Genomic DNA, 27,919 nt, shown 5'->3' with positions numbered 1-27,919 from the left:
CCGGAGATGTGGCTGTTAAGGCACCTCTCATTGATGTGGTACCTGAGACAGATATTGTGCCGGCCACCGCAGTCGAGCAGAGAGCCGCCACAGCTCCTCCTACGAGGATTGTACCTTTTACAGTGATAGTGCAGCGACCTGCCACTACCCCTTCTCCATACATGCAGCAGCAACCACATGATGAATTTGCAATAACCACGGAAAATTTCAAAAGTTTTGCAATTAAGGCTTATCAGGCTGATGTCTAATCAAAGATTTTTGCACGGCAGATGGATGCATCGGTGAGTAGACAGATCTGGCTTGCTCTAGCACCAATTATCGAGTCACAGGCAAAGGCACAGGAGATGTATCAAGCCCGGCTGAATGGAATTGAGGTCAGATTAGCTACTCTAGAGCGCAGAGGCCCAGAGGGGTCTGACATGAGTGAGTTCAGAGCTGAGGTGGATTGACTCAAAGTTGAGTTGTACACATTGTGGACTCGAGAGCGAGTTGTTGTTAAGGCGCTAGTGTGTTGATGAGGACCTTGATTCGTTGATACCGGTGGTGACATTGGTAGATGATGACAAGCTGCTCCCAGTGGCTAGAGGGAAGCATATTTTGGAGACCGAAATTCCCTCTGGGCGGGTCGCAAATACAGTTATACATGCTCAGACCGATCTAGAGGAGGAAGAGCAGATTTAGATAGCTATCCATCAGTCCTTGACAGATCGTACGAGAGCATGGGATAACATTATTAGGGAGGCTTCAGCGAGTGGCACCAAGACTGAGGTGCCAGTGTCTTTTGCTCCTACTACTATTGTTCGTGTCGTTGTTGCTCCTATTGCGGATGCAAAGACAGCCACTACTGAGACTGATGTTGCAACTTCGACTGCGGAGGACATACAACCTCGAGATGATCAGAGCGCCTCAGGTATCCCTTACCCTTAGTTATGCTTATTTTGATGCACTGGGGGCAGCACATAGTTTTTAGTTGGGGGTGGGATTACTGGAGTTATGTATTTGTATATATGTGTTTAGGACCCCCTCGATTTTTATTTACCAGAGTTCTTTTCTTGAAGGATTTATTTCTGTTGAAACTGGCATGTTTAGGTTGTTTAGGTAAAATAGAGTAATTATGACTTAGATGGTAATGGGTAATGAACTTATGGCTATGACTATGTGATTTTTGGATTCTTGATGAAAAATGATCCCTCTTCTAAAATATAATGTATATGCTCGGATGTGTTAGTGTATTGATATGTATGCTTCTTTTCATGACATTTTTGGTATTGGGGTATTATGTGTGTGACGAATGTTTGCTTGGGTAGTCAACACACCAATCCTTGTGCAAATGTGTGTGTGAGTCGTTAGTACGTGTTCATGTTTAATACTTGCAATCTAGAGCTTGCCCTGTTGGTCATGCTTGAGCACTAAGGACAGTTTGGGTGTTGAGATAATCTTAGGCTTTCTTTGTGTGAAGTTGAAGCCCTGATTGCGTTATAAGTCGAACCCGTTCATGTATATATTCCCTAGTTTCCCCCTTTGAGCCTTTAAACTTTTCCTTGGCTAGCCGTTAAATAACCCATACCCTTGTTTGAACTAATTATATCTTTGCACTCATTCCCTCCTTGACGCTATAAAAAAATAGAAAAAGGCTGAAAAGCCAAAGTTGGGGGTGAAATATGTATGAGAGAGAGGCTACAAGCCTAAGTTGGGGGGTGGTGTGAGTGACCTAGTAAAGGATTTAATGTGGTTGTATTGTATATAGTTGCTAAAAAAAGGGGAAAAAGAGAGAAAAATCAGAAAATCATTGCACAAAAAGATAGTTAATACATAGTAGTTTATTGAAACCACATCGAACTTGATGAATTGAAAACCATGGATAAGACTCGAACATTTAGAGTGAATGGCTAGAGGGAGAAAGAAAGGCACATCACGGAAACTAAAATATAGTGTTCAAGGAAGGTGAGTCACTAATATCAAAATATGTATCATACCCGTCCCTAAGCCTACATTACAAGCCCGAATAAGTCCTAGTGTGATCACAACCGAACAGTCCGAAGTTGATTCCTTTAATAGAGGATCGTCAAAGCTTAAATTGTGCAATGGCGCCTTCTTATAGTTAGGCACCACATGATAGGTATATCGTTTAATTAACTTAGGAATTTGTCAAGTAGTAATTGTGATAAGCAGAAGAATAGCTCAGAGAGGTAGACGTTTGTATTGAGGAAACTTCGTAGAATACAACTGGAAGTATGCTATGGTGACACGTGTCAATAGAGATGAATCAGATCTGAGTCAGCATTCGGTGCCACAGAGGTATTCGTATGGCACTGGAAGCTCATTAGGATTTATGTCCTCAGCGAGTTCGTGATATGAGAAGGCACGGGTTGAAGTGGCCAACGGTCAACCGTTACAAGAAGACTTTGCACCTCCCACGAGATATTCATGGGCTTTATTGTCATCTTTATTGTCCATCATTACTATAGAAATAATTTGTAATATTAATCGGGGCATAATTCGTGGAATGTGTACTCCTGAGTCCAAGTATAAATAGGGCATCTCATTTCGCTGTAACATCTATCTAAGAGATACATACAATACACACTTGATACTACACTATTTCTAGTTTTTTGTTTCAATTCAGCTTATAAAGATTACAACTGTTAGCTTGCCCAGAGACTGTAGCTCAAAGCTTTTCTAAGGCTCGGGCTATTCTAACTCAATATTTTCGAGTACATTTCATTTACATTAATTTTTATTGCTAATAATCTTGTTATTCTTGTTACACCCCGGAAAGTTTCGCGCTGCTGAAAATTTTAGACGGCTTGGTATGAGCTCGGAGAGGAGTAAAGACATACAAGGATTAGGGATGAAGATTATATGATCTGAGTATAAGAATATATATATATATATATATATATATATATATATATATATATATATATATATATATATATATATATATATATATATATATATATGTATGACATTTGGAGACCATATGGGGTAAATTGGTTCATATGTTACTTGACGAAAAGCCCTCATTATTGTAAGCTAAGTGGGGACCACATGCCGGGATTTTATAAAGGACATATGAAAGATCATATGAGTAGTACATGGGAAGTTGATCAAGTCTTAAGAAGGACCCTTAAGCCAAATAGGGGCATAAGCCCTCCAAAGGGATGCTTTAAGGAAATGTTTTCGGACGATTTGACTTGAAGAGGCCAACACGTCGTTATACGTTTGGAATTTGGAAAAACACCAAGAATAAAAGTTGTAGATAATTGAATTAGATTTCCAACCATAGGTAGTGGGCCCTCATACGATATCAGGATCACCCGTTATGTGCATTTTAAGATCGGCTGTTTGGGCAGAAAATTAACCCTGTGCGAACGCGCCAGAAGATGGCGCGAACGCGCAGGGCATAACCCTGTAACTCAGCTCGAACGCGCCACGTGGCAGCGCGATCGCGCTGAGCAATTTTTAAGTCCGTCCAGGTTCTGCCTGGACCGTTATAAAAAGGGGTTGCCCCCTAATTTTTCGTCCTAAACACACCCAAATCCTCTCAAATGTTCCAGAATATTCCCCAACTTTCCAACATCAACTTTTAAGCCCTAAACAAGGTATAATTCCCAAATCCCAGTCCATACGGCATATAGTTGCAACTATAAAACTATATAGTAGCACGTTGTGGTTTAAGCTCAGGGCGGAGAAGCGAAGATATAGCAAAATTACCAAGAGAAAGGTATGAATCTCTTCCTATTTATGTTAATACCGGCTTATTCACGAAGAAAGCATGGTTAAATAATTGTATAGTGGGTTGATTAGTTTTGGAAATTGGAAAACAGCGTGTGGGCTGTTCTATGGGATACTTTGGTGTTGGAAATGATGATATTGATGTTGGTATTGTTATTGTTGTTGTTGGTTGTTGAATTGAGAATTCGGGCTAGGCATATAAACCGGGGAGATGTTGCCCGATTTTCGACAAGATATAAAATAGTTTGATGTGAAACTTGGTACAAGTATGCGATGATGAGTCTAACGTTAGTGTAAATCCTCTTAAATATAGACTTGCGAACTCGGACGAATAAGCGTAGCTAATAGGAGGTCAAACAGGTATGTTAAGGCTCGTCCCTTTCTTTCAAAGGCATGATTCCTATGGTATGATTCCGTAAGTGTTTCCATAACCTCCTTGATTTCAAAAGCTAGAAGTTTATGACTCTTAAAGCTTCTTATGATGTTAAAAATGAGAATGTTTTTATGAGGATTACGTTGAGGATGATTTTATGCTTAAAGGTCTCAAATATGATTTCAACGATGATGTGAAAATGTTAAGCTATTTCATGATTTTCTCGATTTATTTCATTGTTGTTGATCTCACCTTATAAATTGTTCCTTCAAGGTGGGATGGAGCGATAGTTTTTGTTTGAACTCCTATGCTGACCATGAGTATAATATATATGTATATGGCTATTTTGTGACATTAGAGAGTTCTATTATTTCATTTTGATTATGCACTGCACTCATTTTCATTCTTCATGTATATATAAGGCACAGTTGACAGGGGGTGATGCTGTGGCCTGGTGGTGATGTATATATGGCACAGTTGACAGGGGGTGACACTGTGGCCTTGTGGTGATGTATATATGACACAGTTGACAGGGGGTGACGCTGTGGCCTTTGTTGTGACGTGTATATGTATGGCACAGTTGACAGGGGGTGACGTTGTGGCCTTGTGGCGATATATAAATGATACAAGTGACAGGGGGTGACACTGTGGCCTATTTTGTGATGTGTATATGTATGGCATAGTTGATAGGGGGTGATGCTGTGGCCTTTGTTGTGATGTGTATATATATGGCACAGTTGACGGGGGGTAACGCTGTGGCCTTTGTTGTGATACTTCTGTGGATATATGTGTTTCTTTAATATAGCTGTACTGATGCATTTATTTTGCCCATTCATTGACATGTCTCAAATGTTTTCCAGAATTTTATGTATATGTTGATTTCATGCCTTACATACTCTGTACACTATTCGTACTGACCTCTTTTCTTCGGGGGCTGCGTTTCATGCCCGCAGGTACAGACACTCAGTTTGGTGATCCTCCGGTTTAAGACTTCGGCTCAGCTGCTTGGAGGGCTCTAGTGTTCCGGAGCTCGAGTCGTTGTGGTACAGATCCTTTGACATAAGTTTTGTTATACTCTTAGAGGTCTGTAGACATGTGTGGGTTTCGTATATACGGTTTGATCAGCTATGCAGATATAGTTCGTTTTGGATATTCCCATCCATAGTGGCAGCCTTATCGGCTTGCTTATTTTGTTATGTTTGGTTAGCTGTGGCTTCTCAAGAGACAGGTTCTTTTTGATTTATGAGATGATATATCGAGCAGGCTCGTATAAGGATGCCCAGTTCGGGCACTAGTCATGGCCCATCAGTTTGGGTCGTGACAAAAGTGGTATCAGAGCAGTTCGTCCTAGGGGTTGTCTACAGACCGTATCTGGTAGAGTCCTGTTTATGGGTGTGAAGCTAGCTACACTCATAAACAGGAGGGTGCAGGGCATTTAGGAATCATTGACCTTTCCTTCTGTCTTAGATCGTGCGATAGTGCCAGAGTCTAGGAAAGATTTTTTCTGACCTCTTTTCCTGTAGGTAGGTGGAGACTAACGGAAGATGAAGAGATCAACCTCGGGCAGTGGGGGTGCTAAGAAGGCCCCTAGAGTAGATCCAGGACCGAGTCGAAGGAGCCTCAGTTATTCCATTGAGACGAATCCCTCGGAGGACCCATCGACGATTCCTCCAGAGTTTTTGACCTCTAGGGAGGATGACCCCCAGAGGACAGTTATGACACGGATCCGTCTGAGTATTCGTCTGGGACACCGGAGGAGGAGATCCCCGAGGCCGGACCAGCTGCTCCTATGGCAGAGCACTACGTTATACCAGCTATCCCGGTGAGTGTTACGGATTACTCCAGCCTTCTATCCTGGCCGTCGGTAAACCAGGAATTGCCCGGTTATCTATATCCCTTGGACGCAGATGAGAGAGATGATGAAGGCCAGACGAGCGGATAGTGGGTAGATGATGATGAGGAGCACACTTCACCTTATAGTCCACCAGATCAGAGTAGAGACCGATCAGCTACAGGTATATGAGCCTTTATTTAAAGTTTCTATGTATGTGCATTTGCTGTAGATTATTACGTAATAGCGGCGAGCGGAAATCCGAAAGGGGCCGACAACCAAGTATTTATAAGTAATAGCGACCAAGGTATTTTCGCCACCATAGGGAATTTTGAAATCTAGGATGGAAAGTAGTCATACATACAGGTGAAAGTTTGATTTGAGGATTAAAAAGGCCAAGGTAGTAATTATGTAGCCGGAAGCATAAGATATCCTTTTTAATTCGGAGGGAGATGCGTTACGAGAATGTTTTGGAATCTGTTAAGAACTCAAATTGCTCTAGATTATGTGGTGAAGGCCATGTGGTGAGGTGGATGCGATCATGCCAGCATTAACGCACCGGATTTCATCAGAGTTCCAAGGTTAAGCGTGCTGGGGTGAGAGAAATACTAGGATGGGTGACCCCCTGGAAAGCGTACTAAAAGTTCTATAAATTTAGATATAAGAGACAAATGAGAAGCTAGAGTAGCCTAAGGGAAATTGGAGCATGCAGAGTGTTTGGAAACCTTAAGAAGTCACGTAGGACGAGGCGGACTAGACCGGTGAAGAGAAAGAAGGTGCATCACAGCTCTAGAACTAAGATGAGTTTAAGTAGCGTTTGGAAATACCATGTAAGTGAGGCGTTAGAATATATATATATATAATATATATATATATAAATGCGAATGATATCCCTTATGCGGTTGTATCAACGGGTATGTGTGTCCCAGCAACCGACGTTGTGGTATATTGAAGGCATTGATCGAATAGAGTAGTAAAGTTCAAGTGACAAACGTTACCAGGTAAGCTGATGTTATTTTCACTACAGGTTAGGTTTGGAGAGTTCTAATACAATGACATCTGGGAAAGAAAGAAAGTGAGTATATGGAAGGTAAGAAGATCAAAATGTCGAAAAAGTAAAAAAGTAAGAAGCATGAGTGAGTGAAGCCTCCAAGAGAGATGACAGGAAAAGCACAGGAGTATTTGGGTAAATTCGAAGGTGGGCATGTAAAAAGGGATAGAGTGTAGTAGTATGAAACAAAAGAGGAATGTGTGGGGCTAGAGAACAGATTATGATAGCTGGGGCAAACAGGATAGTGACCACGACGAGGAATGTGAAGTAAGAGAAAGAATGATTAGGCCTCGCAATGATGCTAAAAGATTTCCAACTCTCGAAAGGTATATATAAAGGGATAAATGTGTAGTCATATTGATATGGTTGCCTCGGACATGAAGAAGCTTTCCTAAAAGATGACTTAAGAATAGAATGGATTTGCGCATTTAAAGGAATATTTCACTAACTTCAGGGCCGATACTATGAATAACAAGAGAAGAAGGGCGCTCGAGGAGGAAGGAACTCAAGGAAGGTTAAGGGTGAAAGTAGGGAAAGTATACTAATGGGCTGGTCGAAGGAAAAGGAGAGCATTTAGGAGTAAAGTAACTGCAAATCTTTAACCATGGGAGTAAGAAGGATACTTTAACGAGTTGGCGGTAGGAAACCGATCAATCACCGAGATAAGAACAAGGATGATGAGACGACACATGTGATTAGAAGATTAATGATATGAGGCAAAAAAAAATTCTATAAAGACCGAGAGATCTGATTATAGAGGAAATAGAGTGAAATGTAAGGAGCATGCATGGAAGAAAAACAAGCCATGGCATCATAAAGACGGATGAAGGCTCGATGAACGAGGATGTAGGGAGTGTAAATTGTAAGAATCCCGTGCTAAAAGCAAGAAGTAGCAGGACACTCGAAAAACGTGGATGCACAGTTGCAACACAAACGCGTAGTTAAGAAGAATTATGGGTAAGTGAGCTAAACGGGCGAAAGGACTAGTAGTGGATGGAAGGGTATGGAAATATTGACAAAAAAAAAGGATTGTATAGACATAAATGGAAGATGAACTCAGGGTAAGAAGTTTTAGATATGTTATAAGAAAAGTCAGGAAGAAAGACGAGGAGTAAGGTATAATCAAAGACTTCATAAAGTACGTGGTGAATCTAGATGTCCCCATTAACTTGCGGGTCCGGAAAACCATTAGTCATAAAAGACATAGGTGTGAAAAGAAGGAAAAAAAGGCATCGGAATTGGATCTAACCCTTATAAGTATTCTGATTGGATATAAGACTGTAACTAGCAAAAAGATAGACAAGTCAAACCATACGAGGAAGAAACTCCGGCCTTAAGGAGATCGTGAAGAAAGGCAGATAATTATCGAAGACGATAGATGCTCGAAGGCTATTGGTGTATAAGGACCTCCTTAAAACGGGGGAAGAGCATATCAGACTTGAAAGGAACTATGACGTTCTCAAGCTCTAGAAGAAGAAATTTATTAGCTTGAGGCCAAGCTCGGGGAGTATTGACATATCAAGAAGGTATCAGAAGAAAGCAGAAACAAATTGAAAATAAGTGTGCCATGAGATAGGTATAGAAAGAAAGTACGGAAAACAACTCAAGAGAGCGCATCACGCCGACATGAACTACAATATTTCTAGACCATGGTTTGAATCCCTCATATCGGGAAATGATTTTGCGCCGTACCTAAGCATACAGTGACATGTCCTAAGGGGTAATAAAGGGGGCAAGAAAGGTCTACAAGCTAAGTTCATAAAGGATGATGGAAAGGATAACGAATCCAATGGACACTTGGGATGACAACAAAAAGGGAATTTTTGCGCCGGAGGGGATGACAATTGTAATAAAAGGAACAACGATTGGTAGTTCGGAAATTTTTGAAGGAAAGGAAGAACGCTACTCTTATGAATGGAAAGAAAGCTGTACCACCAGATATTAGAAAACATCTCGCGGATCACTAATTATACTGAACATGAGAGCATATACTATGGAAGTATATGACCATCAACGTAAAATTATGCTCAAGTACAATTGCAAAAAGACCACACCGGGAAGCCAACATGGAATAACGACTGACGAAGTCATCGTCGGTACAAGGAACTCGAAGACAGATATATTTACATTGCACGTAATGGAGTAAGAATTGCCATAGTCCTATGCTTCTAGGTTGTATTGCGTGATTTGAGGGAAGAAGGCTAAAGAAACAGTTGTGGCAAGAGCTCAAAGATGTTGTGAGCTACAAGTTAGTTCGAACTCGGATTATGAGTTTTCTATAAGTGCAACTGTACTGCGAAGGATAATAAATGGCGAAGAAACATTACGTACATACGTATTTTGGATATTGATATAACTGGACTTGGAAAGAAACTGGGGAAAATAGCTTAAGGAACATAATCATTATGCTCACTAGCGACAAAGCCATGTTGGATAAACATTTGGAAGGTAAGGGTAAGAGAGATGGTGACGCGAATGTAACGGTTAGAGAGCCCGACTAATGAACTACAAAGAATCGGTACAGTGTGTATCCAAGATCAACAGATATCAAAAAGAGTAGCCCGAGATGGTACCGAAGGGACAAACGCAAAAAGGGCACCGTTTATGAGAAAGGTAGTGGGTCACCAACAAGGAAACAAGAAGCGAGAAAAAGAGAGTACTTATAGGATGATGAAAAGTTATGGCACGGCAAGTGAAGACTGTGATAATGAAGAAAGAACGAGAGTAAAATACTAGTTGGCACCTGATGATATTCATAAAAACAAAAACAAAAAGTGAAAGAGGTTGACTGAAGGCAATAAAAGAGTTAAGGAAGAATGAGAAGAGACCGACCCAAGTTATAGTTTAAGCACATGGTAATCGGAGTCTAAGAGGAGAATAACCGCCCTAAGGAATCAAAAATGGTGTCGTGGGTTGGCAATACTGCGACATTCGAGGACGAATGTTTCTAAGGAGGGGAAGGATATTACACCCCAAAAAATTTCACGCTGTTGAGAATTTTAGACGGCTTGGTATGAGCTCGGAGAAGAGTAAAGTCATACAAGGATTAGGGATGAAGATTATATGATCTGAGTATAAGAATATATATATGTATGACATTTGGAGACCATATAGGGTAAATTGGTTCATATGTTACGTGACGAAAAACCCTTGTTACTGTAAGCTAAGTGGTGCCCACATTCCGGGATTTTATAAAGGACATATGAAAGATCATATGAGTAGTACATGGGAAGTTGAGCAAGTCTAGAGAAGGACCCTTAAGCCAAATAGGTGCATAAGCCCTAAGGGATGATTTAAGGAAATGTTTTCGGATGATCTGACTTGAAGGGGCCAAAGCGTCATTATAAGTTTGGAATTTGGAAAAACACAGAGCATTAAAGTTGTAGATAATTGAAATATATTTCCAACCACAGGTTGTGGACCCTCATACGATATCGGGATCACCCGTTATGCGCGTTTTAAGATCGACTGTCTGGGCAGGAAATTAACCCTGCGCGAATGCGCCAGAAGGTGGCGTGAACACGCAGGGCAGAACCCTGTAACTCAGCGCGAATGCGCCACGTGGCAGCGCGATCGCGCTAAGCAATTTTTAATTCGGTCCAGGCAGAACCTGGACCGTTATAAAAAGGGGTTGCTCCCTCATTTTTCATCCCAAACACACCCAAATCCTCTCAAATGTTCCAGAATATTCCCCAACTTTCCAACATCAACGTTTAAGCCCTAAACCAGGTATAATTCCCAAATCCCGGTCCAGACGACGTATAGTTGCAACTACAAAACTATATAGCAACACATTGTGGTTTAAGGTCAGGGCGGAGAAGCAAAGATATAGCAAAATTACCAAGAGAAAGGTATGAATCTCTTCCTATATATGTTAATACCGACTTATTCACGAAGAAAGCGTGGTTAAATAATTGTATAGTGGGTTGATTAGTTATGGAAATTGGAAAACAGCGTGTGGGCTATTCTATGGGATACTTTGGTGTTGGAAATGATGCTATTGATGTTGGTATTGTTGTTGTTGTTGTTGTTGGCTGTTGAATTGAAAATTCGGGCTAGGCATATGAACAGGACAGATGCTGCCCGATTTACGACAAAATATAAAATAGTTTGATGCGAAATTTGGTACAAGTATGGGATGATGAGTCTAACGTTAGTGTAAATCCTCTTAAATGTAGACTTGCGAGCTCAGACGAATAAGTGTAGCTAATAAGAGGTCAAACAGGTATGTTAAGGCTCGTCCCTTTCTTTCAAAGGCATGATTCCTATGGTATGATTCCATAAGTGTTTCCATAACCTCTTTGATTTCAAATGCTAGAAGTTTATGACTCTTAAAGCTTCTTATGATGTTAAAAATGAGAATGTTTTTATGAGGATTACGTTGAGGATGATTTTATGCTTAAAGGTCTCAAATATGATTTCAACGATGATGTGAAAATGTTAAGCTATTTCATGATTTTCTCGATTTATTTCATTGTTGTTGATCTCACCTTATAAATTGTTCCTTCAAGGTGAGATAGAGCGATAGTTTTTATTTGAACTCCTATGCATACCATGAGTATAATATATGTATATGGCTATTTTCTGACATTACAGAGTTCTATTATTTCATTTTGATTATGCACTGCACACATTTTCATTCTTCATGGATATATAAGGCACAGTTGACAGGGGGTGACGCTGTGGCCTTGTGGTGATGTATATATGGCACAGTTGACAGGGGGTGACGCTGTGGCCTTTGTTGTGTGTGTATATGTATGGTACAGTTGACAAGGGGTGACGCTGTGGCCTTGTGGTGATGTATATATGGCACAGTTGACAGGGGGTGACGCTGTGGCCTTGTGGTGATATATAAATGATACAAGTGACAGGGGGTGACACTGTGGCCTTTGTTGTGATGTGTATATGTATGGCATAGTTGACAGGGGGTGATGTTGTGGCCTTTGTTGTGGTGTGTATATGTGTGGCACAGTTGACCGGGAGTGACGTTGTGGGCTTTATTGTGAAACTTCTATGGATATATGTGTTTCTTTGATATAGCTGTACTGATGTATTTATTTTTCCTATTCATTGACATGTCTCAAATGTTTTCCAGAATTTTATGTATATGTTGATTTCATGCCTTACATACTCAGTACACTATTCGTACTGACCCTCTTTCTTCGAGGTCTACGTTTCATGCCCGCAGGTACAGACACTCAGTTTGGTGATCCTCCGGTTTAGGACTTCAGCTCAGCTGCTTGGAGGGCTCTAGTTTTCCGGAGCTCGAGTCGTTGTGGTACAGATCCTTTGACATAGGTTTTGTTTTACTCTTAGAGGTCTGTAGACATGTGTGGGTTGCATATATACGGTTTGATCAGCTATACAGATGTAGTTCGTTTTGGATATTCCCATGCATAATGGCAGCCTTATCGGCTTGCATATTTTGTTATGTTTGGTTAGTTGTGGCTTTTCAAGAGACAGGTTCTTTTTGATGTATGATATGATGAGTTTACAGTGTGCTTTTACAGATTACCATATTGTTCCAGCTTCGGTCTGATCATATCGAGCAGGTTCGTATACGGGTGTCCAGTTCAGGCACTAGTCATGGCCCATCGGTTTGGGTCGTGACAATTCTAGTCACATTGATCCACGTATTCTTGACCACGCGTACAAATTCAACTGTACCAATTTACGGGTAAACAGTTTGGCACCTACCGTGGGGCCTGGGTAGCAGTGGTGTCATTGTGACCCTGTCTTTTAAATTAATCCTTTTGAATTCTGTTTTTAGCATCAGCTTTAAGTATGTCAGGAGTTAACAACAACCAAACTACCCAAAACGATGCCGAAAACAAGCGGACCGTCCTGGATGGCCTTCCCTTTCGTGATCCTGCAGTAGCAGATCCATCGATCCAGAACGTGGACGATGTAGCCTTAGGAGATGGTCAGACCCAAACATTCACCGAGATCAAATTCCAACCGACGAAACCCCTAGGAGGCGGTGCAGGTCAGGAGGTCACAACCTTATGCAATGACGGAAGAGATCGAAGAGATAAGGCAAAGCATTGTCGCACTTTCATCCAACCTTCCACTGGGACTGCAACGCCTGGAGTAACACCTTTGGCTCTAGAAAATGGAAATAACGCTCCCCAAGGAGGCCAGATTGAGGTAGCTAATAGAGACGCATCGGGAAGCGAGTCGGCCCTAGAAAATCCTTTCCGAATACAGGTCTTCCGATTCATAAGAGAAATCACAAGCAAGATGGACATGACCGCAAAAGAATCGGAGAAGAACGCTAAGGAGTTCCATCGACGGATGAGTCAGATCCCGGGCGCTCCACCGATCATAGAGGCTGGATGCGAAGAAGCATATCTAGTTGGTGTACAAATCCGAGGCCGCACCGGAGCTGATCTCGAATAGATTCAAGATGTCGAGCATACCAAAGTATGTTGGGACTACGAATCCTCAGGAGCATATAATAGGATACACTATGGTCGTCAGGAAACGATCATAAGGAAAAGGAAATAGAATCTGTTCTGATCAAGAAATTTGGCAAGATACTGACTAAGGGTTCCTTGACATGGTATTACCTATTTCTTGAACACTCAATTGGTTCATTTGCTATGCTGAGCGACATGTTCATCAAAGCACACGCGAGAGCCCGGAAGGTGAAGAACAAGAAGGAGGATATCTTTCGCATTATTACATCTATTAAATGATGTAAAGTTGACGATGTCAAATATAGTAACCCAACTAGGTTGGTGTCAAATCCCACAGGGAATATGGTGTGAAAAGGTTACTAAAGTCGTATTGTACTTTCTTGCGGTCTAGTTTCGAGTTTGTAGAAGATTAGTTGTTTATGACTAATTGCTAACTAGTTGCTTTTGATTGTAATATATGGTAAAAGAAACCAAGGTTGCATCCCCCTTTAGATAAAGTGTATGCTATGGTTATTGATCATGATATACTTCTAATGGATCGTTATAAGAATGCACTTAACCTCTAATTGAATCTCTAATGTTTCCCAACAGTTGAAGATTATTTCTCTTTATGATTTTCCTAAATATAAAAGAGTGTATATGAAGAACGGTTAATTCGTGCCAAGTAAATTTCTCTTATTCCTAAGTGAAATTATTAAACAAGGGTTAAAGCCTTGAGATCTTGTTATTTATTCCTACCAAACCCTACTCACTCTCCTAAGTTAAGCAAAGTTTATGACTTTAATCAATGTTTGCAACCATCAATTATGAATGAAGAACAAAGAATAAATAAACCCTAACAGTCCATTATGCATATATCAATCCCAATCCCCAATCACAAAACACCCATCCTAGGGTTCACAACCTTAGTAGGGAAATTAGCTACTCATAATGGAAGAAGAACAAGAAGAGATAATAGAAATCATAATGCTTACTTTTGATTGATTGGAATTGAAAGAAAGTAATTGCAATTGTTTGTTCTCCAAAAAGCTTCGAAAAGTATGAGTATTCATTGCTATGGAGCAAAATCTAAAAAACTGATAATTGATAACTGATAAAAATACATAAAACCCTATGAGAACTATTTATAAGGTCTAAAACTCAGAATTTTCCAAAATACAAAACTGCCCTCGACGGTCTAAAGTACAGGACATACAATTAAGTACATCCCGTACATTTATCGTACGGGCTACTTCTTCAGCAACTAGGTCAATAAGTACGGGCCAAATGTACGGGTCGTACTTCAAAGTACGTCCCGTCCTTTTTGCCCGTACCTCATCTTTAACAATCTTCACATTTTCTTTCTTGCCTTCAGAAGTACGCGAGACATGTATGGGACGTACAAATTGTACTGCCCGTACTTCTGTCCAAATGTACACTTCAGCAAAAATTCCATGTTTTTGCCTTCTAGTACTCAATTTCCTGAAACACAACAAAAACACATCAAAACAACACAAACTTGCTTAAAAACAAGTAAAACTTATAGTCACAGAGCATTATATGTGCCGTAATTTCACGGCACATCAACACCCCCAACTTAAAGTCTTTGCTTGTCCTCAAGCAAGTAAAACAACACAAACGACTCAACTATCTTAGATATAACAAAGTAAAAATGTCTACAATGATTTTGGCTAAGTACTATTGGCATGCATTTCTTTCACAACTGACCCCCCCCCCCCCCCCCAAACCCCCAATTTTACAATTTCAAACAAGATGTATTACTCAAAACATGTTATGATTCACAATGAAGCTTCAACCCATGACATAAAGTTATTGGAACTATCAATGCATATACAAACGCTACTTTGGGTAATCACTTGTTTTCACAATTTCATTCAATCCCTATGCCCTTACGAAGACCAAAGAACGTCCCACACACATATGTACATGCATAAACGGGACAAAGACAAAGAAGAAGAGAAACGCTTACACTCACACTCACACTCACAAAGAAGTTCATGTACTACAAATGCAAATGCCATATGTTTGCCACGACTAAGCTTATCCCTCATATTCAGTAGTTGAGATGGGCTTTTTTTCTCATTCTTCTGATGGATATGGATATATTTATAAAGCTATAAGGGTAATCTAGTCTTTGTATTATTTTACTACATGTTACAAATACCTGTCGTAATTGTTCAATATTGTTTATCAAAAGATATCTAGTGTTTCATAAGTTCTTGACTCAACTCATCTATTTGTTTGGTATTCTAAGCGTTGTTCTAAATGTGTTGCATATTTCTCCATTAATCATTGTTAAATTCCAAAATCAAAATCATCTTCTTAAAACTACTCCGATTTTTGTGTTCTCAAATAGTGATCAAGAAGTAATGAACAGCATAATAGTACCCTAATCCTCGTGGAGTTGATAACTTTTTATACTATCTTTGGTAAGCGAAATCGTTATCTTGATACGTGGATTTTACGTGTTCGTCAATGTTATCTTAAAAGGGGCTCGGACAGTATAAGGTAAGGAATAAAGCTGCAAAAGAGTGGCAGAAGATGAGATTAAAGCCGTGTGCGAGGCTGGCAAAGTAATGGTTAATGGATTAATTGATGGAAAGGTGGAGGAGTTCATGTTGAACTGTTGAAGCCCTTGAAAATTCATGATATCGTGGTTATTATTCAAAACTGGTGAGGTGACATTGAAATTAAAAAAGGTTCCAATTGGAAAGGGGTGGACTTGTAACAATTTTTTGGGAGTTAAGTTGCACATTGGCTTCCATGAAGAAATAATATGCTGTAACTTTGAGTTAGGAGTTGCAGACATGATTTAGAGTACGTTTAGGCTTTTGGTTGGTTTTACTCAAGTGATTCTAATAGCATGTAGAATTTGAGCATATTTGATCAAGGTCTTCCAAAACTCATGTATTATATATAGTAGTGCTAGAATCCCTGTAGTGGACTTTCTATGGTGCAAATCCGGATTATCCTGACAATGGTGTTGCGTCCAAACGCACACGCAAGTGTACGTGGTCGTACAAGTAATATAGTGATTATATAGAATCGGATGTCGAACCCACACACTTATGACCAATACTTTCACGAAAATAAACTATTGCTACTAATTATGCAAGTAAAGAATAAAATGTTTTGGTTGTTTTGTAAACTAATGCTATAATGTAAATAACTAATAATGTAACCAGAATTTGTGCTAAGAACGTATTTGAGTACTGCTTTTATCAAGATTTTAGAAGTATTCTAGGGTCGTGGTTTGTTCACCAATCCTATTGAGTCGTAAAAGTATCACACCTTAGCAACTTTGTTCACAATTGTCAATTAACCGGATTATTAATCTCGTAGTGTTCTCCCGAACCACTACTCGCCTATTCAAGATAAATCGCCTCCTATATTCCTATGGTATTGACCTATCAAGAATGCAATAAGAGCACGACATGAAATTGATTGCGGTAACTAAGTATATTCCTATCCTAGTCACAAATCCTAGCCCAACTATAGGGATATTCAGATCACAATCTGGTTACTTCTTCTCCACATTAACAACGTCTTTCCCAAGCACGTGTATCAATGAGTAAATAGAACTCAACAATTGCGCAGACAATCAAGCAATTAAGCACGGAAGTAAAGAAGCAATTGCATACGAACAAGCTACTAAGATTGAAATACTTGTCAAACGTCAATATTCATGGCTAAGCCACAACCCAAGAATTACGGTGTTTAGTTACACATGATTCGAGAATGGAAGCAAGAATTCATGATTAACATAGGGTTTCAATGTAAGGAAAAATAATAGAAAAGGAATAAAACCTAGAAAGAGTTTCACAAGTCTCAAAATTCGTCCAACCGTCTTTCTAATGTTAAAAACGATTATTTATACGCTAGGGTAAATATAAGATAAGTTGGCCCAATCCCGATCCAAGTAGGACAACTGACGCCGCTTGTGCGCTGGCTATGCGTCGCATGGCCAGCGCATGATCTCCTCTGTGTGTTGCTGATCTCCTCTGTGTGTTGCTTGTGCAGCACATGGTCAATGCATGGCCTGTCTGAGATTCAGAGATGGGGGTTTTGTGCGCTGGCTGTGCGACGCATGGCCAGCGCATGAGACCCTTCAGTGGTCGGATTCTGCCTTCAAGTGCTGGAACTTCCTTCCCAACATTCAATCAACGTGCAAAGCCTCGGAATCAATCAAAAACTGCTCGGAATACCCTCCATTGGTCCTTGTTGTACCTATTCATACAAGCATACCAAAATAAGCTCCTATACAACAATTTGCATTCAAAACTGCGATTAAAGTGCTAAGAAGTGAAATGAAAATGACACTAAATCAGATATTTGTGCCAAATATCAAATGGTTCCGGACACCGGATGTTTAACGGAAAAAGGATACCAGAGGCACTTTAACCAATTTGAAGAAGTGATAATGTGAAACTCCATTTAAAATGAATATTAGACATATACCTCAAGAAGTTCATAGTAATGGGATATGCAGAAATACCAAGTTGTTTAAACAGTATCTGTTAGGATTTAAATCCCAAATCCGACCTTTGTAAGCAGGTTCCCAGGAAAGATTGGAGGGTCACAGCTGGACCACTTAAATACCAACCTCCTTAGACAGAACCTACTTACGCCGTGATGTAAGCGAAGAATAAATAGCACACACAGATTTATAGTGGTTCACCCTCAATGTGAGAGCTACGTCCACGTTGCTGCTGCAGATCTTATTAAAGAAGAAATATTACAAGTGTTTACAACACTCAACCTCACAACCCCAATCCCAATTACACTCAAGAATTTTACCACAGAAAATTCTCTCAAAGACCTTCTCTTACTTAGGCCTTTCACTAAGAGTATTTCTCTTAGATTTTTTCTCTCTTGGGATGTGTATAGCAAATGATCTTAATGATATCTTACAAATGAACCATAAGCTACCTATTTATAGGAATGAATTTCCTATGATGAGGTAAGCGCTTACATCACGACTATTATGAGGTAAGCGCTTACATCACGACTATGTGAACAAAAGAATTGACTTGTTTGGCCAATTCCACACCTAACAAATCTCCCACTTGAAGACTAATTTTAATTTGTCTTCACACTTTGATCGATGCAGCAGCTCTTTCCTACTTTCATACTTCGTGCAGGCCAACTGAAGTTGAGCATAGCTTCAGTTTGTCTATCGTCACTGCCTTTGTCAGCATGTCTGCTGGATTCTGACTCTCTGCGATCTTCTCAAGCACCAGCGCTCCATCTTCCAAAGCTGATCTAATGAAATGGTACCGGAGTTGTATGTGCTTCGTTCGAGCATGGTAAACCGGGTTCTTTGCCAAATGAATGGCGCTTTGGCTATCACAATATAGCACACTTCCCTCGTGGTCCTGATCCAATTCCCGCAGAAAAGATTGTAGCCACATCATTTCCTTTGTGGCCTCCGTCACAGCAACGTACTCAGCCTCACAACTAGAGAGAGCTACTATCTTTTGCAACTTGGAAACCCAAGAGATTGCAGTACCTCCGAAGGTGTAAACATACCCGGATGTGGTCTTTCTGCTATCAATATCACCACCGTTGTCAGCATCAACATACCCTTGCAATCCTGTTTTTGATTTTCGGAAATACAGAGCTGAACTCGAGCTGCCTTTCAGATATCTGAATATCCACTTCACAGCCTCCCAGTGTTGCTTTCCCGGATTTCTCATAAATCGGCTGACAACTCCCACTGCATGTGCAATGTCTGGCCTTGTACATATCATTGCATACATAAGACTACCGATTGCAGATGCATAAGGTATCTTGTCCATCTGCTTCTTCTCATCCTCGGTTGTCGGCGACTGATCCTTTGACAACCGAAAGTGTCCAGCCAAGGGAGTGCTGACTGGCTTGGCATCATGCATGTTAAACCTTTTGATAACTTTCCTCACATATTCTTCTTGTGAGAGTTTGATGCCCTCCTTGCTTCGGTCGATTCTCATCCCAAGGATTTGCTTTGCAGCTCCCAAATCCTTCATTGCAAACTCTTCCGATAACCCTTTTTTCAACCGATCAATCTCCTGTAGGTTTGCTCCTACGATTAGCATGTCGTCGACATAGAGTAGCAGTATCATGTACGAGTCTTCAATTTTTTTGAAGTAACAGCAGTGATCTACCTCGCACCTTGAAAAATCAGCTTTCTTCATAAAGCTGTCAAACTTTAAATACCACTGTCTTGGAGCCTGTTTTAGTCCGTACAGACTCTTTTGAAGTTTGCACACCAGATTCTCCTTTCCTTTGATTTTGAATCCCTCCGGCTGTCGCATGTAGATTTCCTCGTCTAGATCACCGTGAAGAAATGCAGTTTTCACGTCCATCTGTTGCAGATGTAGATTTTCCTTGCTACCAGCCCAAGAACAGTTCTGATAGTCACCATCTTGACTACGGGAGAGAAGATCTCTGTATAGTCAATGCCTTCTTTCTGTTGAAATCCCTTTGCAACCAGCCTTGCTTTATAACGCTTGCTTACATTGGGTTCTTCCTTTATCCGATAATCCCATTTGTTTTGCAATGCCTTTTTATCCTTTGGCAACTCGGATAATTCCCATGTATGATTTGCCGATAGTGAATCCATTTCATCCTTCATTGCCAGCTCCCACTTAGTCGATTCATCGACTTGCATTGCTTCTTCATAACATTCCGGCTCCCCTCTATCAGTGAGTAGAATGTAGTTGAGGGATGGAGAGTACCTGTGAAGCGGCTTCCTGATCCTGGATGATCTACGCAGCTCTGTGATTGGCGTCTGTTCATTTGTTTCAGAATCAGCACTTTCATCAACACCTTCTGGGATTGTTTGTTCCTCTGCCTCGGTTGTACCTGGCTGCGGCTCAGGTGCCGGAAAGTCCCTCAAATCGACTATTTCCGATTCCTTGTCCTGACATTCTGAATTCTTTTGCAGCTTGTCTTTGTACAGTACCTCTTCGTTAAAGACAACATTCCTGCTTCGGATGATCTTCCGATTTTGTTCATCCCAAAATCGGTACCCAAGCTCGGTGTCACCATAGCCAATAAAGTAACACTTCTTTGATTTTGGATCAAGCTTGCTTCTAGCCGTATCATCATTATGAACATATGATAAGCAACCGAACACTTTCAGAAATGAAAGATTTACCTTCTTGCCACTCCAGACTTCTTCTGGAATTCTGAAATCCAAGGGAACTGACGGTCCTCGGTTAATTAAGAAGGCCGCGGTATTGACTGCATCTGCCCAGAATGTCTTGGGCAGTCCAGAGTGTATTATCATACTCCGAGCACGCTCGTTCAACGTTCGGTTCATTCTTTCGGCTACTCCATTCTGTTGCGGCGTTCCAGGAATAGTCTTCATCATCTTGATCCCATTATCGGCACAGTACCGTTTGAAATCACCATCAGTGTATTCTCCGCCGTTGTCGGACCTCAAACACTTCAACTTGAGGTTTGTTTCATTCTCGACCATGGCTTTCCATCTTTTGAATACACTAAACACATCGGATTTATTTTTCATAAAATAAACCCATACCTTCCTGGTTGAATCATCAATGAAGGTCACGTAGTAGTGTGATCCTCCAAGGGAGGGTACAGTGGTAGGTCCCCACACGTCTGTGTGCACCAATTCCAGCTTTTCGACCTTCAACTCTCTGCCTGCACTTGAGAAGCTTACTCGCTTTTGTTTTCCGAGAATGCAGCTCTCACACGTATGAAGGTCCACCGTCTTCAGCTCCGGAAGTAAGCCATTTGTCACCAACAGCTTCATCCCCTTCTGGCTGATATGCCCAAGCCGACAATGCCACAAATCTGTCTTCTTTGTGTTGTCAACCACAGCAACAATATCACGACAGCTATCCGTCATGTAGAGAGTGTCAATCTTCTTTCCTCGGCCAACTACCATAGCACCTTTCGCCACCTTCCAAGACCCATTACCAAAGTTGAGATCATATCCCTCATCATCAAGCTGACCTACTGAAATCAGGTTTCGCATCAGCTTTGGAACATGTCTAACTTTTGTAATCTTCCATGAGGATCCATTTGACATCTTCAAATTAATGTCTCCCGTGCCAACAACGTCTAGCGGCTCTCCATCGGCTAAATAAACTCTGCCGAGATTCCCAACCACGTAGTTTGTCATTATATCATGATGTGGGGTGGTATGAAAGGACGCTCCTGAGTCAAGCACCCAAGAGTCTATCGGGCTGTCAACCGATAGCAACAACGCATCGCCAATGTCTTCCGTAGCAGCGTTGATTCCAGCCCCCTTGTTGTCCTCCTTCTTTGGCGCCCTGCAGTTCTTCTTGAAGTGACCTGGTTTTCCACAGTTCCAACACTTATATGTTCGTCCTGGTCTGGATTGACCCCTGCCATTCCTTGACTTCGATCTGCCCCTATTTCGGTTGTAGTTTCTGTCATAATTTCTGCTTCTGTTTTCAACATTAAAAGCAGAACTTGTCGATGCCTCTCCCGAATCTGTCATGCGCACCTCCTCAGCAAGGATACGATCCCTAACATCGTTGAACTTTAGTTTGTCACTGCCGACAGAATTACTAACCGCTGCTCTCATTGGCTCCCAACTATTTGGTAGGGATGCCAACAAAATTAGAGCTTGTACTTCATCATCGAAATCAATTTTTACCGATGACAATTGATTTACAATGGTATTGAATTCATTTATGTATGCAGCAACATGAGCATTTTCCATTATCTTTAGATGAAATAGTTTCTTCATGAGAAATACCTTATTATTTGCCGAAGGTTTCTCATACATGTCAGACAATACCTTCATCATATCTGCGGTGGTCTTCTCCTTTGCCACGTTGTGAGCAACGTTCTTCGACAGCGTCAGTCGAATGACTCCCAGAACTTGTCTATCGAGGAGATCCCAATCTGCTTGCTTCATCTCCTCTGGTTTCGGACTCAGAGGTTCATGAAGCTTTCTGCCATATAAATAATCTTCAATTTGCATTCTCCAGAACGCAAAATCTGTACCATCGAATTTACCGATGCCGTGCGTCGTACCATCTTCGCCTCCCATCGTTTCTAAATCACAACACAACCTGTTGCTTTGATACCAGTTTTTAGGATTTAAATCTCAAATCCGACCTTTGTAAGCAGGTTCCCAGGAAAGATTGGAGGGTCACAGCTGGACCACTTAAATACCAACCTCCTTAGACAGAACCTACTTACGCCGTGATGTAAGCGAAGAATAAATAGCACACACAGATTTATAGTGGTTCACCCTCAATGTGAGAGCTACGTCCACGTTGCTGCTGCAGATCTTATTAAAGAAGAAATATTACAAGTGTTTACAACACTCAACCTCACAACCCCAATCCCAATTACACTCAAGAATTTTACCACAGAAAACTCTCTCAAAGATCTTCTCTTACTTAGGCCTTTCACTAAGAGTATTTCTCTTAGATTTTTTCTCTCTTGGGATGTGTATAGCAAATGATCTTAATGATATCTTACAAATGAACCATAAGCTACCTATTTATAAGAATGAATTTCCTATGATGAGGTAAGCGCTTACATCACGACTATTATGAGGTAAGCGCTTACATCACGACTATGTGAACAAAAGAATTGACTTGTTTGGCCAATTCCACACCTAACAGTATCAACCCACTTGACTTAACCCAGTTGTACATAATGAAGGCATATTTTTCTTTTACGATTTTCAAGACTCTGCTGTTATTAATCTTCTATCAACAAAATCATGAGTTGGTGTCCACTTGGTGGAATTTGAAACTCAAAATATTGTTGCCCTTACTTTAAACTTGCTTGGTTTTGTTTCAACCACACCTATCATTCTTTTCTTTTTCAGTATTATATTTGCTCTTTTCCTTCTTTTGAAAACTCACATTAGAACATAAGAAGGAAGAAGAATAAGAGAATTACCAAAGGTTCCCCATGCATGAACAGAATAAATGCCATACTGCAAATTTAAATGACTGCATTGAATTGCACGTTCTGTGCCGTCCAATTGGTTTAGAATCTGAAGGTTGGCAGTTGCATAATTTATTTTCTTACCACCAACAGGTATTTGAAAGTTGTAAACTTTGTAGAAATCTAGTAGTACAATATAATACTCTATTTCTTGGTTCTGTTTCTGTTTTTGGGATTGCATTCTGGTTCAAGATTGGCTCCAGTAAATCATAAATTTCTCTGATTGGTAGTGCTGATTCTGCTAGGCATTTAATGAGCAATAGCTATCATATTTCTTCTCCACCACGTCCCACATTACTCTTGTTATTTCTATTTGTTATATCATTTTGTAGAGCTAAGCACAGCTGTGAAATTTTCCCTTCACAGTTGAATCGTCCAACTATGACCAAATGTCTTGTGAAGCTTCCTTTACTTTAATTATTTATTTATTGCCCATCCTAAGTTCATATATAGGACTAGTTAGGCATGCACACTGAAAATGTGGGCTAAAAACTGATCTGCTTTTTATTGTCTTCTAGTTGCCCTCATTTTTTGGCCTATCCTAAATACTAAGTTCATAGTATAATCATGTCGACTGAAAATGTGAGCTAAAAGCTTATTTACTTTTAATCTACACCTCTTTCAAAGGCCTTTAAATCTTCCTTTGAAAGAAGTCTTCACATTCTTAGCTTTTTGTCTAGGTGTTTGAAATGGGTAATTTATCATATTATATGTTGGTCATTTTGGGAGTTGTGCTTCAGAACTTGATGGTTAGTTTGGCAGAAAATGTAACTGCTAATTTTGTGTTTGGAGATTCATTGGTTGATGTGGGTAACAATAACTATATTGCTTCACTTTCAAAAGAAAATTTCATCCCAAATGGTATTGATTTTGGGGGTCCAACAGGAAGATATACAAATGGAAGAACTATAGTGGACATGTTAGGCAAGTCCTATCTCTCCTTCATTAGGAAAGTGTTTGCCTTTGATATTCTTTCCAGTGAATTCTTTTTTCTTTTTTTGGCTGATTTTATTCGAATGAATTTGCAGGTGAGGCAGTGGGATTTAAACTTACCCCTCCATACTTGGCACCAACAACATCTGGACCAGTGGTTCTGCAAGGTGTCAATTATGCTTCTGGCAGAGGCGGCATTCTTAATGGCACTGGCCAAATTTTCGTAAGTATGCATTAGGTTAGACTGTCCCCATCACACCCCTTGGGTACGGCCCTTCCCCCGACCCTGCTAACGCGGGATGTTTTGTGCACCAGGCTGCCCTTTTACCCTTCTTGATTTTTGGATTGTTGCTTAGCTTCAACTTTTCTTCATAATGGATGATTCGTGTAACATTAAACAGAGTGTTTCAAGATTTTGTTTTTGTTTTTCTACATTTTGCGTGGATTTTGATTAATATGGTATTTTTCTAAACATTGTTAAGGGTGGAAGGATCAACATGGATGCTCAATTAGACAACTTTGCAAACACAAAACAGGACATAATCACAAGAATAGGCAAGCCAACGACAATAAAGCTGATTGAGAATGCACTCTTCTCAGTAACAGTGGGCTCAAATGACTTCATCAACAATTATCTCACACCTGTTTTCTCCACAGCAGAGCAACTAACTGTACCTCCTACGAAATTTGTGGGAGCAGTAATATTCAAATACAGAATTCAACTAACGGTAAAAATTATTGAAGTTGACTACAAGTAGTATTGCACAAAGTAAAATGCTGACATGGTGATTAATTCTTATTCAAAACAATCTGCAGAGACTTTATAATATGGGTGCCAGGAAGATAATAGTGGTGAATGTTGGGCCTATTGGGTGTATCCCGTACCAAAGGGCAATAAATCCATCAGCTGGAGATAAGTGTGTAGAGTTCCCAAATGGGCTAGCACGACTATATAACAACCAATTGAGAGGCCTTGTGAGTGAACTCAGTTCCAAACTTACTGGATCAAAGTTTGTCTATGCAGACGTCTACGCAATCGTCCAAGACATTATTCAGAACTACTCATCTTATGGTGAGTTCTATAGTCAATGGTTAGATATAAAGTCTGAAAACACCACTTGGAACCCCTATGTTTTGTCGTTTCTTCGGTAACACGTGGATCTTGAAATAAGCCCTGTGTCAGATAAACACTTACCCGCATCAGGCGATCAATGCCCTTAAGCTGATTTATTGATTTGCTGCACACAATTTGACAATAAGTGGTTTTACAAGGCAACATAGTACTTTTAGCCGAACTCTAGCCCAATTTTAGGACATATTTTCAAGATTTTGGTAACATTTGATGGGAATTAATGTTTTTGTTATTGGTATGCAGGATTTGTGAATGCAAACACAGCTTGTTGTTCTGGTGGTGGAAGATTTGGGGGCATAATTCCATGTGGCCCTTCATCTAGAATATGTCAAGAAAGAAGCAAGTATGTGTTCTGGGATCCATACCATCCATCTGATGCTGCTAATGTTATCATCGCAAAACGCCTGATGGACGGAAACTCTGCTGATATTTGGCCTATGAATGTCAGGCAGCTCCTTGCTTCTTCCTAATTTTGAAAGAACGTTATTTTGTTTCTATATCTTGACAGGAAATTAAACATATGCTACCTTACTATATACAGAGGAAAATTCATCATGCAGTGTACTGTTCGGTTGCCAAATTAGTAGTGAAAGAAATTATTTATGCTTTTTCTCTTACATATCTTTTGCGTGCTGTTTTTACATATTACCAGTAATTAAGTTATAGAAAATGTCTAATGAGATAGCAATGATCATAATTCATAAGAGTCCATAGGCCAAGCTAGATCATTAACCACTGGTTTGGACGAACTCAATAGCTTTTGCTCAGATTCTATATTTATATTAAAAAATTCATTAAGTATATATAAATATTTAATTCCAACCCGAATAACTAAGACTAGTTAAGGATTGTGATAAGTTCATAACCCTAAACTTCAAATTCAAACTCCGCCTCTGCGATTACTAAAATTTTGCATTTGCTATACAAATGTAAATATAACAATTGAATATGATTCCATATCCCTTGATGACAACTCACTGCTTCAATGCTTTTCTTATTTCCAACTCGAAACATTAGAAGTTTAGTATCACAAATTACAATCCCCAAATGTAAACGGTAGTCATTATCGAAGAAACATATACTCCGTATTTGTGTTGTACCTGACCCTAGTATGTGCGTCAAATCAAGAGACTTTAGCTTAAAAAGGCAGGAGTATTAATTAGGTCATCCCCTCCAGTATTGTTATGTCCAGTAATATCCAATGCACTATTAGATTTAAGGCACGTGTACAAAGAGAATTGGAAGGTCTGGATTGACTCATACAAATTAATGGCTTTTTATTTATTTTATTAACTAAATGATGCTTACATAAAAGTAAAAGAAAGTAAGCGCGCGGGCTTCGGAAACCATTTTTCTTTCTTCATTCTCATTTCGTCCTCTTCTCCTTCAACCATAAAGCTTCCTTACAGTCTCTAGAAAACTCCTAATTCAATCCCACCTTGTTTAGATTTAAATAGCCAAACTTATTTCTTTTCTTTCTGATATTACCAATTTTCTGTGTTTCTACAAATCATTCAATGAAGTTCTCAGTATAAACCATTTTGTTTCTTCTAATATCTGATTAAATAAGCTAGATTCTTCAATTTAAGTGTTGGGATCGAACAATCAGGATGTCATGCGAAAATTTATAATTGCAAACCTTGAACGACGATAAATCAGACAACAAAAGAATTATACTAAAATAAGCATAATATTCTTGTATGATTTGGTGAATTGACCTACGTATAAAAACTATTAATTTAAAGAAAAACATAAAAATTATGAAGAGAATTTCCTCCTAAACAAGACTCTTTAAAAGACTCTATTGTAGATGCTATTGTATTCTAGTTGTGGGACGGATGTACAAAAATTTTTCTCCAAGACAATGATTAGTCAAATATGAAAGAGAATTATATTTTCCTTTCAGAAAAAGTAAAAGCAATTATGGTAATACTTTGACTTTCCTGAAGAGAAAAATAAAACTCAAATTTGGTAAGAAAATCATGACAAAACCCCTAACAAATCTCCCCTTTTGGCCTGAATTTTCTTGACAAAACTTCATCTATCTTTTTCACATAATCTTCATCACTGCGGCTTGCCATGGTTAAAAAATAGGCAAAATACATCAAATCACACTTAAACTATGCCCAAAATGTCGAGTTCATACTCAAACTATACAGGCAATCTATTACACACTTGAACATCTAAAAAGTGGATTTAATACCACCCTAAGTAAGATAAGAGAGCAAAGATAGCAACAGAGAATCATTAGTAAGAGCCCGTTTGGATTGGCTTATAAGTTGCTTATAAGTTGTTTTCAGCTTTTTTGAGTGTTTGGCTGGTCAGCTTAAAGTCATTTTGTGCTTAAAATAAGCTCAAAAAAATAATTGGGCCCATTTGACTTAGCTTATCTAAAGCAGCTTATAAGCTGAAAATAGCTTATAAGCCAAAAAAAATAAGTTAGACTACCCCAACTTATTTTTTTTTAGCTTTGCAGCTTATAGGCATAAGCCCATCC

At 39.8% G+C, this 27,919-nt stretch overlaps 1 protein-coding gene across 3 annotated transcripts; it reads left to right on the top strand.

Annotated features, from left to right (window-relative positions):
• Positions 1 to 5,081: 5,081 nt before the first annotated feature.
• On the top strand, positions 5,082 to 26,002 carry LOC132621220 (GDSL esterase/lipase At4g16230-like). 3 transcript variants are annotated; one of them, XM_060335406.1, is made up of 5 exons: positions 5,082 to 5,154; positions 24,386 to 24,513; positions 24,773 to 25,018; positions 25,107 to 25,362; positions 25,666 to 26,002. In XM_060335406.1, exons 3-5 carry the CDS (start codon positions 24,788 to 24,790, stop codon positions 25,890 to 25,892), a joined length of 714 nt encoding a protein of 237 aa, XP_060191389.1. In that variant the 5' UTR covers positions 5,082 to 5,154; positions 24,386 to 24,513; positions 24,773 to 24,787; the 3' UTR covers positions 25,893 to 26,002. The 3 variants fall into 3 exon arrangements, with proteins under 3 accessions (XP_060191389.1, XP_060191397.1, XP_060191382.1); XM_060335414.1 differs by lacking the exon at positions 5,082 to 5,154 and adding an exon at positions 12,253 to 12,271; XM_060335399.1 differs by lacking the exon at positions 5,082 to 5,154 and adding an exon at positions 23,102 to 24,281.
• Positions 26,003 to 27,919: the final 1,917 nt, after the last annotated feature.

Source organism: Lycium barbarum, chromosome 2 (assembly GCF_019175385.1).
Source record: "Lycium barbarum isolate Lr01 chromosome 2, ASM1917538v2, whole genome shotgun sequence".
Classification (NCBI taxonomy): domain Eukaryota; kingdom Viridiplantae; phylum Streptophyta; class Magnoliopsida; order Solanales; family Solanaceae; genus Lycium; species Lycium barbarum.
The sequence above is the reverse complement of the archived record's forward strand: the minus strand, read 5'-3'. Positions and strand labels throughout refer to the sequence as shown.